The 13,478-nt window shown below is 46.3% G+C and overlaps 3 protein-coding genes across 3 annotated transcripts; 1 reads left to right on the top strand and 2 right to left on the bottom strand.

Annotated features, from left to right (window-relative positions):
• The first annotated feature begins 1,347 nt into the window (after positions 1–1,347).
• On the top strand, positions 1,348–7,044 carry V1508DRAFT_428104 (ABC-2 type transporter-domain-containing protein). Its single transcript, XM_066941765.1, has 12 exons — positions 1,348–2,490; positions 2,561–2,955; positions 3,019–3,149; positions 3,208–3,315; positions 3,396–3,400; positions 3,457–3,481; positions 3,533–3,590; positions 3,650–3,889; positions 3,941–3,951; positions 4,006–5,549; positions 5,610–5,710; positions 5,761–7,044. The coding sequence occupies exons 1-12, from the start codon at positions 1,389–1,391 to the stop codon at positions 6,628–6,630; spliced, it is 4,590 nt and encodes a 1,529-aa protein (XP_066792335.1). The 5' UTR covers positions 1,348–1,388; the 3' UTR covers positions 6,631–7,044.
• A 1,112-nt stretch (positions 7,045–8,156) lies between these two features.
• V1508DRAFT_60204 (uncharacterized protein) lies at positions 8,157–9,320 on the bottom strand. The gene has a single exon (XM_066942970.1). It carries the CDS (start codon positions 9,151–9,153, stop codon positions 8,257–8,259), a length of 897 nt encoding a protein of 298 aa, XP_066792334.1. The 5' UTR covers positions 9,154–9,320; the 3' UTR covers positions 8,157–8,256.
• Positions 9,321–10,842: 1,522 nt separating this feature from the next.
• V1508DRAFT_400872 (uncharacterized protein) lies at positions 10,843–11,952 on the bottom strand (the record flags this gene model as incomplete). The annotated part of the gene is made up of 1 exon (XM_066938375.1): positions 10,843–11,952. One exon carries the CDS (start codon positions 11,950–11,952, stop codon positions 10,843–10,845), a length of 1,110 nt encoding a protein of 369 aa, XP_066792333.1.
• Between the last annotated feature and the right edge of the window lie 1,526 nt (positions 11,953–13,478).

The following is a 13,478-nucleotide window of genomic DNA, read 5'->3' as shown; positions in this document are numbered from 1 at the left end:
TATCAGGTCGCTGAATTTATTTGGATTAGTTATCCGAGCCGCGGGTAGCCTCCACATCTAGGTATGACATATCCATCGTATCTGAAGTTGGGCAGACGCTCTACAATCTGCCTGCCATTTATGGTCTTTCTCTCACCATAATGATGAGCTGATGATCGTGTTTTTAAGACTCGAGCTTCCGCTACAAAATAGTACAACTATTTCTGGACCATCTAGTTAACCTAACATTTTAATTTCAAATTCACAAAGGCCAATGTGGTGACGTTATTATATTTTTATAGGTTGCCTGGTACAGTTGCAGGACTCCACTGGATGTGTCTTGCTATCAATCACCCCATTTCAACACTGCCGAATCAATTTCACTATTCTGAGATCAGTGAACGTGGAATGGATGGAATGGATCGCCACACTGATCCTGAATATTAAACCGATCCATTACGTCTATTAGACTAGCTTATTTGCAGAGTAAGGCGAGCCAGGTTCATATGTATTGATCGCCGGATCGATCTTAACGATCTCTCTTATTGACTCATAAGCTCAAGAAGGCGTTAGCCCAGTTGAACGGTATATTTCGCATTAGTGATGGTTCTAATATCTTTCATTCATATTTTTGTCATTCCTACGTGAATATCCGTGGATATCCGCGGATATCCAGGGATATGATGGGTACGGATACGGATAAGCCCATTTCTTCTGGATATGGATACGGATACGGATAACAATATGTTGCCTGGATATGGATACGGATATGGATAACGAAAATTCTTATCCGTGCCGATCCCTAATTGCCTTGTGATATCCATTTCTCCTTTCAGCTGAGGATTGCCCCATTCCAAATACTTGGGAGTAAGTCATCTGATCTACTGAATGCCGGCGAACTGACCGATTAATGCATTTCCCTAGGTGCATGTTAGACTGGTTGCTGATTGGACTAGGACCGATCCGCGTGGTTGTTGATCTCGGACACGACAAAGATCTGCGAGAGTTCGTCGACGATCCAGCAAGGATTGTATCCATTTTTCAGAGAGCAAGGGGAAGAGCAGAGAAAGGCAACATAAATAGTCACGTAGCTTCCATTGGCGCTTGTCATTTATGATGGTGGGATCCGTCTCTAACAAGCTGCTAGTTACTGCAGACCCCAGGAGTTTTTAGTAGGGCATGCTTAATGGACCGAAGTCGAATCTGGATCATGCGCCACATACGTATACGCGCAGATCTGGTGTGATGATGTCCAAACGACAGTTGCGGACAGCGCGGTCAATTAGAGTTCATCACTAACCCTCCTACCCCACGCTTGCCCCGCGCCGCCAACGTTCACTTACAAGAACGAATTTCTGTGCCTCTCTGCTCTGCTCCAGCTTTTTGTCTCTAGTTATCTTGTCGCACCAATGGCCCCTCCTCCTTCGTCCTCGTCAAACTCTGCGGACACGATCCATGAACGCAGGGAGAGAGATGCAGGAACTCCAGGAACTCTAGGAACTCCAGGTCGCGCGAGAGCCGTAGAGGAGTATTTCGAGTCCGAAGGTCTGGGATATGAGCCCATTGTTACGAGGACATTTACGCACGAAATGCAGAGACCGGAGCTTGCTCGTCTTGCATCAGCTTTTTCCAGTGCGGACTATCGTACTGCGACGGACAATGGAGACGGTCTTGAACGGAAGGACACACTGGCCGGGGTTGAGTTGGGCGATCCAGTACTAGACCCTTCCAAGCCGGAGTTTGATTTCTACAAATGGGCCCGTATGTTTCTGAGGTTGATGGAGGAGGATGGAATTAAACATGGTCGCGCTGGTTTTACTTTCAAAAATTTGAACGTCTCAGGCACAGGCGCAGAAGTACAGCTGCAGAGCACTGTCGCTTCGCTGTTCATGGTGCCATTCAGATTTAGAGACACATTCAATCTTGGCCATAAGCCCGAGAAACAGATCCTGAGGGACCTCAATGGGACAGTCAAGGACGGAGAGATGCTGATAGTTCTTGGGAAGCCGGGATCCGGCTGCACGACATTCTTGAAATCGATCAGCGGAGAAACACGCGGACTAAATGTGCATAAGGACTCTGTCATCCATTACAATGGAATCCCTCAGCATATATACAAAAAGGAGCTTCGTGGAGACGTCGCCTATAATAGCGAAACCGATGAGCACTTTCCCCATCTCACAGTTGGACAGACGCTTAACTTTGCCGCGGCTGCACGAACACCATCGACCAGGGTTCGCGGGGTTCCCCGCAACATATTCTCGAAGCACATTGCTGATGTCATGATGACCATTTTTGGATTAATCCACACCAGGAACACAAAGGTCGGCAATGATTATGTCCGCGGCGTGAGTGGCGGAGAGAGGAAAAGGGTCAGTATTGCCGAGATGGCCGTCAGCGGAAGTCCCATCTCCTGTTGGGATAATTCTACGAGAGGGCTGGATGCCGCAACTGCACTGGAATTCATCCAGGCTCTTCGCATTGCTTCCAATGTAGGCGGCATGACCCAAGGTATGCCACAACGTCCCACGCTGACATCAGCTGCAATGAAAAATGGTTAAGGCTAACTGATGATATCCAGCTGTTGCGATATATCAAGCAAGCCAAGCTATCTACGACACCTTTGACAAAGCGATTGTCTTATACGAGGGTCGCCAAATCTACTTCGGGTCCGCAAACTCGGCGAAAGACTATTTCACCTTCATGGGGTACTATTGCCCGCCTCGTCAAACTGCTGGTGACTTCCTCACATCGATTACGAACCCATCGGAGCGACAGGCTCGAGAAGGTTTCGAATGCAAGGTTCCTCGGACTCCAGAAGAATTCGAGCTCTATTGGCACCAATCCCCAGAATTTAAAGCCATGCAAGCAGAGATTGAACAAAATGAGAGAGAGAATCCCATGGGCGGCCCGGCTTTGGAGACCTTCCGAGAGGCAAAATATCAAGCACAAGCCAAGCACGTTCTCCCGAAATCGGTATGCTACTGTGGATCTGTCAGTTCCTTGTTAGTCTATTTATATTGATGATATCACTCGCAGCCCTACACTATTTCCATTCCCATGCAGGTAAGGCTCTGCACTGTTAGGGCGTATCAACGTCTTTGGAACGATAAAGCTTCAACGATCTCGACAATAATTGGTCAGATCAGTATGGCTTTGATTATTGGAAGGTAAACCAGGGTAGCCCCTTTGTTCTTGTGGTTGATCTGTTAACGTCGAGGCGATCAGCATTTTCTTTGGAACACCCCAATCAACAGCGGCCTTCTTCGCCAGGGGATCTGTTCTTTTCTTCGCCATTCTATTGAATGCTCTTTTGTCAATTACAGAAATTAATGGGTATGTTGATGGATCCGCATTCAGGCTCTCTTGTGCGGATATTTCTCAAGAATGCCTTACTAATCTCCTATCTCCTGCAGGCTGTGTAAGCTTCCTGGTCGATCCCCGGTTGTTTTGGAGATGTACTAACAAACGCTAAAGATGCGCAAAGGCCTATTGTTGAGAGGTAAGCATTAACCCTTCTGCCGCAGTTCGATGCAACTTATGATAAGTGCAGGCATGTCAGCTTCGCCTTCTATCACGCATTCTCAGAAGCGTTAGCAGGTATTGTCTCTGTAAGTGGCCATTCTTATTCAAGAAAGCACTCCAACCAGACGCTCACAACCAGTGGCAGGATATACCAGTGAAATTTGTGATTGGGACATGTTTCAACATAATCCTGTACTTCTTGGCTGGTTTGAGAAGGGAACCTGCACAGTTCTTCATATTCTTCCTCTTTGTATTCTGCTCGCAATTATGTATGAGCGCGATCTTTCGCACTTTGGCAGCAATAACCAAAACGATCTCCCAGGCTCTTGCCCTTGCCGGAGTAATGGTCCTTGCCATTGTTATCTATACGGGCTTCACTATTCAGGTCAGTAATCTAACACTCACAATGATATGACGCTTAGCTAACCGTGTATAGAGGGCATACATGTATGTCTCCCATCCTTTCTAATACATCATTCGGACTATTAACAAATATTATAGGCACCCGTGGTTCAAATGGATTAGCTGGATCAATCCCATTGCCTATGGATTTGAGGCCCTCCTCGTTAATGAGGTCCACGGTCAATACTATGCTTGTGCTACTCTAGTGCCGCCTTATGGAACAGGAGACGATTTTCAGTGTGCCGTCGCTGGAGCTCAACCGGGTGCAACAACTGTTCTAGGAGATGACTGGGTTCAAGCCAGCTATGGCTATAGCTATTCACACATCTGGAGGAACCTAGGCTTCATCTTCGCGTTCATGATTTTCTTCTATATCGTCTATCTTGCTGCCACAGAATTTATTTCTGGATCCGCTTCAAAAGCCGAGTTTCTCGTGTTCCGTCGAGGTCACATTCCCAAGTATATGCAACAAATTGCCGACGAGGAGCACAACAGTGATGCATCCGCCACTCTAGCGGCTGTTGCAACGAAGGAAGTGGCGGAGCTTGAACAAGCCGTCGACGCGATTGCACCGCAGAAAGATATCTTTACGTGGCGAAATGTGGTATATGATATCACCGTCATGGGCGAACCAAGGAGATTGCTAGATCATATTTCGGGCTGGGTCAAGCCAGGGACGCTTACAGCATTGATGGGCGTGTCCGGAGCTGGAAAGACCACGTTACTTGACGTTCTAGCCAAGCGGACGACCATGGGCGTGATAACTGGCGATATGTTGGTCAATGGGAAACCCGTTGACGCCTCGTTTCAACGCAAGACGGGTTACGTTCAACAACAGGATTTGCATCTTGAAACAACGACTGTTCGCGAGGCCCTTCGCTTTTCAGCAATGCTCAGACAGCCCAAGTCCGTGTCGAGGCAGGAGAAGTATGATTATGCTGAAGAAGTTATTAAAATGCTACATATGGAGAACTTCAGTGAAGCAATTGTTGGCAGTCCTGGCGAAGGTCTAAATGTTGAACAGAGGAAGCTACTTACAATTGGGGTGGAACTAGCCGCCAAACCCGCCCTCCTTCTCTTCCTGGACGAACCGACTTCTGGTCTTGACTCTCAAAGCAGTTGGGGAATCGTTTCCTTCCTTCGCCAACTTGCCAATAATGGGCAAGCAATCTTGTCCACTATCCACCAGCCTTCGGCCATTCTATTCCAAGAGTTTGATCGGCTGTTGTTCCTCGCCAAAGGAGGCAAGACCGTCTACTTCGGTGACATCGGAGAGAGCTCGAGGACACTGCTAGACTACTTTGAGAGCAAAGGTGGGCGTAAATGCGGACTCGAGGAGAATCCCGCTGAATATATGCTCGAGATCGTGGGAGCTGGCGCTGCCGGAAAGTCTACGCAGGATTGGCCAACAGTGTGGGCGGAGAGTCAAGAATCCATCAATATCCAAATCGAGATCGATCGAATCCATGCTCAGAAGAGCAAGGAGCCGCAATCAGAGGACGCTTTCTCGTCTAGCGAATTCGCCATGCCGTTGGCTTCTCAGATTTATCATACCACTGTTCGCGTCTTTCAGCAATACTGGCGGACTCCGAACTATGTATGGGGTAAAATCATGTTATGTACGATGAGCGCTCTCTTCATCGGTAAGCAGAATATTTTATTATTCTTTTGTACCATGAGGTCTCCACTGACACCAACGATAGGGTTCTCATTTTACATGCAAAGCAGTACCACAGCCGGCCTCCAGAACACCCTTTTTGCCATTTTCATGACCACGACTATATTCAGTACTCTAGTACAGCAGGTGGGTCCTCCCTTGGTGTCGACTTCACATCACGCAGCTGACACTCTCAGATTATGCCTCGTTTCGTAACCCAACGGTCCCTGTACGAGGTGCGGGAACGCCCCTCGAAAGCGTATTCATGGCAGGCCTTTCTCCTGGCCAATATCATTGTCGAGATTCCCTTCCAGATCCTATGTGCAATTATAGTGTTTGCCTCTGTCTACTATCCCGTCTTTGGCACACATCAATCCAGCGAACGTCAAGGCCTCTTCCTTCTGTATCAGATGCAGTTTTATATCTACATTAGCACATTCGCCCATCTTGTGATTGCCGGTCTACCCGACGCCGAGACCGCCGGAAATATTGCCACGACTCTTTTCAGCCTGACACTTACGTTCAACGGAGTGCTCCAAACACCCAGTGCTTTGCCTGGCTTCTGGATCTTCATGTGGCGCGTCTCGCCGCTGACGTACCTCGTCGGTGGACTCGCAGCAGTTGGCCTCCACCAGCGGCAGGTCCACTGTGCCAACAACGAACTCGCAATCTTTGATCCCCCCAGTGGGCAAACCTGTGCAGAATACCTTCGTCCGTATCTCACCGCCGGGGCTCCCGGATCGCTCTACAATCCTTCCGCCGTAACCAACTGCCAGTACTGCCCCATCTCCAACGGAGATCAGTTCCTCGCTGCCAGTGAGATTTTCTGGAGCCAACGCTGGCGCAATTTTGGCATCGGATGGGCATATATCGTGTTCAACATCTTTGGGACTGTGATGCTGTACTACTTGATCCGGGTCCGAAAGCCAACCGGAGGCACTAAGAGGACAGTGAGCATTATGCTCCACTATCTGGGGAAGGCAGGCTATTGGGTCCGAAGCCTGTTCACGAGACATAGGGAAGGAATTCCGAAGGGGACAGAGCATCTGAATTACAAGGTTTATTGAATGGGATGGCTCAGCCTTCTATGGAATTTACCAATGATATAGGTGCAATTTTTTTACACGATACACCATACCGTCTTCGCGCAAAGACTCAAGGTATTTGGCGCAAGAAGTTCGCGTTTCTCATGATGATAGTAGATACGGGTTGTATATATCTCTGACCAGGCTGGCCAGACATTCCGTCGCACACGTGACGTTCACCATTCCCGCGACTTGCGTGAGTGTTGCGGAGGAGTCCCTCACGGGCGAACATCGCCTGCTTTGCCTCTTCGCTCAAATTCTGTTTTCTGGATATGCATAAGGATTAACCCCTTCGAGCTGGTGCTCATTGATAAATTCAGTGGTCACCCAATTGTCATCAAACCGTTGCTTGAAGCGCACCCTCTAAGGGCATTGAGACCTCGAAGACGTCTTACCGCTACTTCTCCCCGTGTCCCGACAACTGCTGAAGTTTTGTGCCACTGCATTTGCATACCAGCAAAATCGTGTTGTCTTTATTCTATACGCGACCGTCCTTTACTGCGAAGTTGTTGCGAATGACCTACTGCTCACATAGCCTCTAGCTTTGAAACCCGTAGTAAAGTGAGTGCTGGCCAATAGTGAGCGCGAAATGTTCATATTGTGAAGAAATTCCATAATGATTGGTTGTAAGGAATAATGCAAAGCGTGAACAAGACACTTGTTATGTATCTTAGAAACCGACGCCTTTCAGCTACGCGTTTGAAATACGCGTCTCAAGTGGCGTCGGGGTTACAGTTTACAAGTTAGCAGATACGAATAGGTGCTTATTCGAGTCCCAAAAGGAATAGCGGCAATCCCAATGTTTCTCCAATACTAATATTCGTTATTCCTATTCGACGCTCCCAATCTTATTCATTGCGAATAACGGTTATTCTGCGAATACGAATAAGTTAAAACGTTAGTACCCTTAACAGTATACATGAATACGTAGAAGTCAGAATCTTACAAATAATATCTTGTCAATCAACTTGCAGACTTTTTGCAATAGCCTCTTTATACTCACTTCGACGGCGCACTTTACTACACAGGTAAATCGTATTAACTACTCACCACAATGCCATCGCAACATTTCCCTCGTCTCACACATTGTTCTCCAGATCAAAAGAGTCTGCTGTCAGAATGTACTCAAAAGCTACCTATAACTCTTCGGCAGATTTAATCTCGTAGATTCCAGCTTTCTCGCTTTGGAGTTATTGAGTAGCGTCAATCTGATGTCAATTGTTCTCCTCTTCCACAAATACATCTAACTTTACAGTGACTAGTGTTTCACCCTGATCCTTTAATGTGACGAAGCTCTGCCGTCCAAACGTCAAGCGGATAGCCAAAAGAATACGGACCGTACCTGGATAGATATGTCCGGAATACCATCTCCGATATAGGAAGAGAGCAGGGCAGTAAGTATGATACATGCAACTATTACGTAGACTGCCTTGTACATAACCTGCAATTTGCCGACAGAATCGCCCGGTACAAAATGTGTTTTGGTTCCCTTTTCTCCGGAGAGGTCTACCCAAACAGTCCTATCACGCAATCCAACAATTGCGTTGTAGTAGTGCAGAGGTTCATCAATCACTCGAAAATCAATGCAAGTCTCCCTGGTAGAACTGCCTAGATTCTGTGGTACAGATTCATCGGTTGAGAAGATCGGGGCCCATAATAGACAATAGCATTTGCGTTATTAATGCTTTCAATGGCAACTACCCCTTGTGCCTCTGTAAGTCCAGCATTGTTATATATATAGTAGGTAGTGAGAATCTGATTGAACTCGGGCGAATGAGTTATGTTGTTGGAAACCCAGACAGAAGTATCGCGCATGTATAGATGGTGGTACCAACGGCCGACAGTCGAAGTCTCCAAAGAGCCACCATTTTGGGAAGTTGCATGATTTAAAATGGAAAATATTGCCGATTGAGTAGTTAACATTGGCAAAAACAATGGAGCGAATGCTTGACCGCCGTTATCACCCAGCATTAAGACAAGGCACTTCGTAGCAACTCCCTTCGTGGTAAAAGCTGTCTCCACAGTTGCGGATAAGCCGGTATATTGGTTGTTGTAGACCACTTCACCCAAATCATTTCGATAGGAATACGTTCCGTTCAGATCCACATGGCGCCAACTATCAACCCGAGTTCGACAGTTAATCACGGGGTTACAGAGTCCTACTGCTTGTGCGGTTGACAAACGATCTGCTATATAGTTGCTATCATAGTACCTGTCCCAACGTTCGAGCCACGCTTCTTGTTCTATTGTTCTGTTGACGACGAGTCCGGCCGTGGTCATAAATGACATGTATTGTGTCTTAGATGCGTACATCTCATCAGGGACTAGATACACGCTTGGCGAAAAGATGTTTATAACCGTTGGAATAAATGCCAGAGACGTTATCGCCATGATAATGAAAGTCAATGTAACATCGTAGCGAAATCGTTTGTGCACCGATTCCAGGACCCTACTTGTGTTCTCCATCGGAGCTGTTTTCTGACGGTTGTGCTTTTCACCGTACATGAAATGACATTTGGCAGCTTCTCATGCCGGCGATGCCATCGCCATAATCACTCGTCAAAGGAGGCCCTCAAAGCTCGTGGAGGAGATGGGTCTCCATATTCATTCAGGAATATATCCAAGTTAAAAAATCCCAGCTTCTGCAGGGTGAAGTCCACAAAGTTCTTCAATAAGGATACAGTCACTTTTGCTAGATAAATTAGCAAGTACGTAATAGGTGCTACTTGCAGAATAACCATCTTAGCCAAATATGTTGAGCGTTATTGTATTCCTCTGAGCCTGAGAAATGTTGCAGAGATAGAGGCAGAGGATGGACAGGACCACTCCTGGGCTAAGATTATGATCTTGAATATTGGTTTGGAAACGAGCAGTGAGAGTCAACGAGCCTGTTATTAGTTGACAAAGCAAGCGGTAACTTAGCTTGCCAGACTAAACTAGTGGGCGAGAAACGAGATTTGTGATACACACGTATTTCAGCCACATTTGGGTGCATACACCGTCGCAAGTGCGTCTACGACTAACGTCATACAGCAAATGGTATATATCTTGACTTATTAGGGTCTTAAGACCTAGAATACTTCTTCAGTTCGAGATTCTGGCGGTCAATTTGGTCAACTTTGCCAATATGTGTGCAAAATATGTTGATGTCGAAAGTAACGCAGATGGCATGAGGGTTAAAGACAAAGCCGCAAAGCTCCATTGTCTCCAAAGTTAGACACTGAGACACCGACATTAGATATTTTGGCGCCGCACTAAGGCGCAAATCAAGATAATGCGAGGAAGAGATATCGCGCGGATCCGGTAGTGAATGTCCAGGATCAAGGACAGAGACTAAACTACACAGCCTAAACTGAAAAGATTAATGCGACGGCAAATTTGGCTTATTTTGCCGATAAATCGCCGCGGTATACGTCCTGGAGTTTAGCTCAGTAACGGTGGAGGGCCATTCTCAGAAGGATTATTTTGAAGATCTTTGGTTAGGTGGCCAGAAGATAGAGTCAAAATTGACCGATATTCTTTTCACAGGCAGACTATATGGCCAGACGTATAAGAGAATGTGCTGAGCAGTTTCAAATATCGAGGCATTTACCTGCGCCTGGTCAGCGTGGCAAACATTCAAAAAATGGATCTCCCTTATTAAGCTATGAGGACATAAGACGAAAGTGTCGCATGAAGTGTCTCTCTTGGTCGTCACTCCAAGGATGTCTTCGTTGATGGCCATGAGAGAGACGATGTCATCCAATATCGAAGAGAGTGGGCCGGAGGATGTTAGCATGTGGGTCACAATGAAGGACTTCTATGGCGAGGATTGAATTGTGGTCGAACCTGTGCTTGCTGTTGTCGCTAGAGAAACAGTCGTAGTCACTCATGATGAATTCTATCGTCAGGCCACACGGTTGTACAGCTCACGTCAGCTGTCTACAACTTTGAAAATGCACATCCTGGATGCATTGGCCTCTTCTGTTTTGACCAATCATCCAACCACCAAGCAATGCCACTAGCTATACTCATTGACCATATCAAAGCTGACCTTGAAAGATAAGAGTTCTGGATTCCATAAGACTTCCAATACATGCATTCATTTATATTTAACAAAAAAAGACTTCCAATACATGCATTCATTTATATTTAACAAAAAAAGTAAGATATATATAGCAATATTGGTTTGAGCGGCCCAAATGAACAATGCGGTCAGGACTGTTGCGGGTAAACGATATTAATCACGAGAGGGATGCAGTTTACGGGTACACCATACACCGAATAGTAATATAATTGCCATCCACTCGCACGCCATTGATTATCTGCCTGTGGAAGACCTTGAATAGTAGTGTTGAAGGCGGTACAGAAGTTCGTGTCACCATTAAATGCAACAAGTCCAGAATTGTTTATATCGAGCTTGGACCTGGAAAAGTCGCCGCCAACAGCAGCAGCCACAACCAAACTGCCCTGAACTTGAAAGTATAATATATTATTACTAGTGGTTTGAATTTCAGTCCAAATGGTCGTGTTGTCTTTGGTAAAGTAAATCCAAGGGGGATTAGTATTTTCCTCCAGTAAGATAGGGTAAACTTCATTGGAATTGGGTGGCTCGGCCCAGGCGATGGACATGCCATCAATAGTGGCATTAGGGGAATTGACCATCAAGTATACGTCTACCCAAGGAAGAGGAGGGGCCGATGACGTCGGAGACTGTGTAGCGTGAGTAAACTGCGTAGATGAGGTGGAAGTAGCGGGCAGAGAATTTGTACCCTCTGTAGATAATGTGAAGGCAAGCGACAGAGGGGTCGAAGACTGCGTAGATAAAGTGGAAGTAGACGACGGAGGTGTAGTGTGAGTGGAATGCGTAGATGAGGTGAAAGTAGGCCTCGGAGTGGTCGCAGAAGTAGACAATGAACTAGGTGTAGATAACCTAGCAGACGCCGACCTAGAAGTAGGTAATGCTATGGAAGTAGAAGTCATGATGTTTAATACTGTTGTAGGCCATGAATATGACGTTGTCATCGAGATTGATGATATACTGTGAGATATTGGCTGATTTGGTTTCAGTCCTACACCTAAACCAACCCCGAGACCAATCCCAAAAGTGACAATAATTCCTGCACTGACGACAAAAAATTTCAGGACGGTCAAGCCACATATGGTTCTGCTGAACTTCAATTTTCCGCTATTTTCAGTCCCTGGTAATTCAGCCTTTACAGAAGCTCCAATTGCTTCTTGCGCATTCGTAGAAATGTTAACCTCGGGCGGTAAAGAGTCCAACCCAGTTCTAGCGACCTCCGGATAGGAAGTATAATTCGACATGTTGCATAAGTTATGGACCAGGAATGTACAACATATTAGCTGTGGGGAGATAGTGAAGGGATGACAAACGTTGATAGGAGTGAGGTGGCGCTGACATGTTAAAGACTGTTCTTAAGACAATCCAGCATGGCATTATAAACTCCAATGCTCATGTACGTATGTCGAAAATCTGGTAATCAATATCAAATCAGGTACGCATCGCACTAAACTGCCTTCAGCAAGCTGTGTGCTTTGGAACCTTATACTGTGCCTGAATTTTGTCAGTTAGGTTAAACCGTACGCGCATTGACGACATTCAACCGGCGATAAGCAGGGTCAGACCGAGCACCACAGCTCACTCCTGATGATAATCGAGGTCTAACAAAGCTGGACACTTGTACAGATAACATTATCATTAATTCGTGTCAAGCTGGGTGATTCTCCCTGGCCCACCTAACGTGATCACAAATCCACCGGGATCCGCCTTGTTACCGGACTCTGTTCTTTCTTGTTTTATCTTTGTGTGGGGGCGCGGCTTTGTCGGCATGAATTATAACTACTTACGTGATCTCGACTATCGCTGCCTTGTATGAAAGATTGTGCTCTCATGACTAGAGATCGCGAACGCTGAGGAGATGCAGCCCGGTGTATAGTCTCACTAACTGTCCAATGACATGATCACTAAAATTATCCTCTGCGTGAGGCAGAATAAATCACAGGTCGCTGATTTATTGGGATTAGTTATCCGCAAGATCGTAGTCTAGGGTTGCCGGGCTAGGCTGGAGGCACCATACAGCTTTAGGAAGCTCGTCCGAAATCAACGGTTGGTCTCGGCGACAGCAGTGACCTGTCCTTCACGTGCACAAATATATTCAATGGTCAAACACTACGGCAGACAAATCAAAGTATTTCGTTAGGGATGGACACAAAAAACGAATACGAATATTAATACTGCTGCGAGATTCAAATCAGATATCACAAATGGAGTCCAGGGGATTCAGCGAGAACCCCAGCAACAAGTTATATACACTACGTGCACATTTAACTATTCTTTACTAATGGCAATCGGAATTATTCCGGCCCGAGCGTAGGCTTAAGGGATTTATACTTTCAACCTGGTGTCGTTTGACGTTCGTCAATTAGCCCTATAAGGATCAATGAGTCGTTGACTGCTACTTGAAGCGGATTTGTATGGTTCATGCAATCTTCCTCGGACAGCTGAAATCGCGAGTGCTCCCATTTGTAGCTTTCCGCTACATTTGCACTTTGGTTGGCGAGGGAGGAGATAGAGATCGGCACGGATACACGGATATGGATATATCCATGGATATCCGTCGTGGATATGGATATGGATAGAGATATGTGGATATGGATAAGCCAATTCTGATTAGTCATATCCACGGATATATCCACGGATATCCACGGATATCCACGGATACTAGTGCCAAATAGCACCCCGGCTCCTGAGGGCCTCGTACCAGTATTAATGCTCCACCTTTGTCTTCGCCGCGTCGGCTACGTAAGAATAATAATTCGTAATGCCAACC

The sequence above is a fragment of the Lipomyces doorenjongii genome (genome assembly GCF_038497915.1).
Source record: "Lipomyces doorenjongii strain NRRL Y-27504 unplaced genomic scaffold V1508scaffold_142, whole genome shotgun sequence".
Taxonomy (NCBI): Eukaryota; Fungi; Ascomycota; class Lipomycetes; order Lipomycetales; family Lipomycetaceae; genus Lipomyces; species Lipomyces doorenjongii.
Note: the sequence above shows the minus strand (reverse complement) of the source record. Positions and strands in the feature narration are given on the sequence as shown.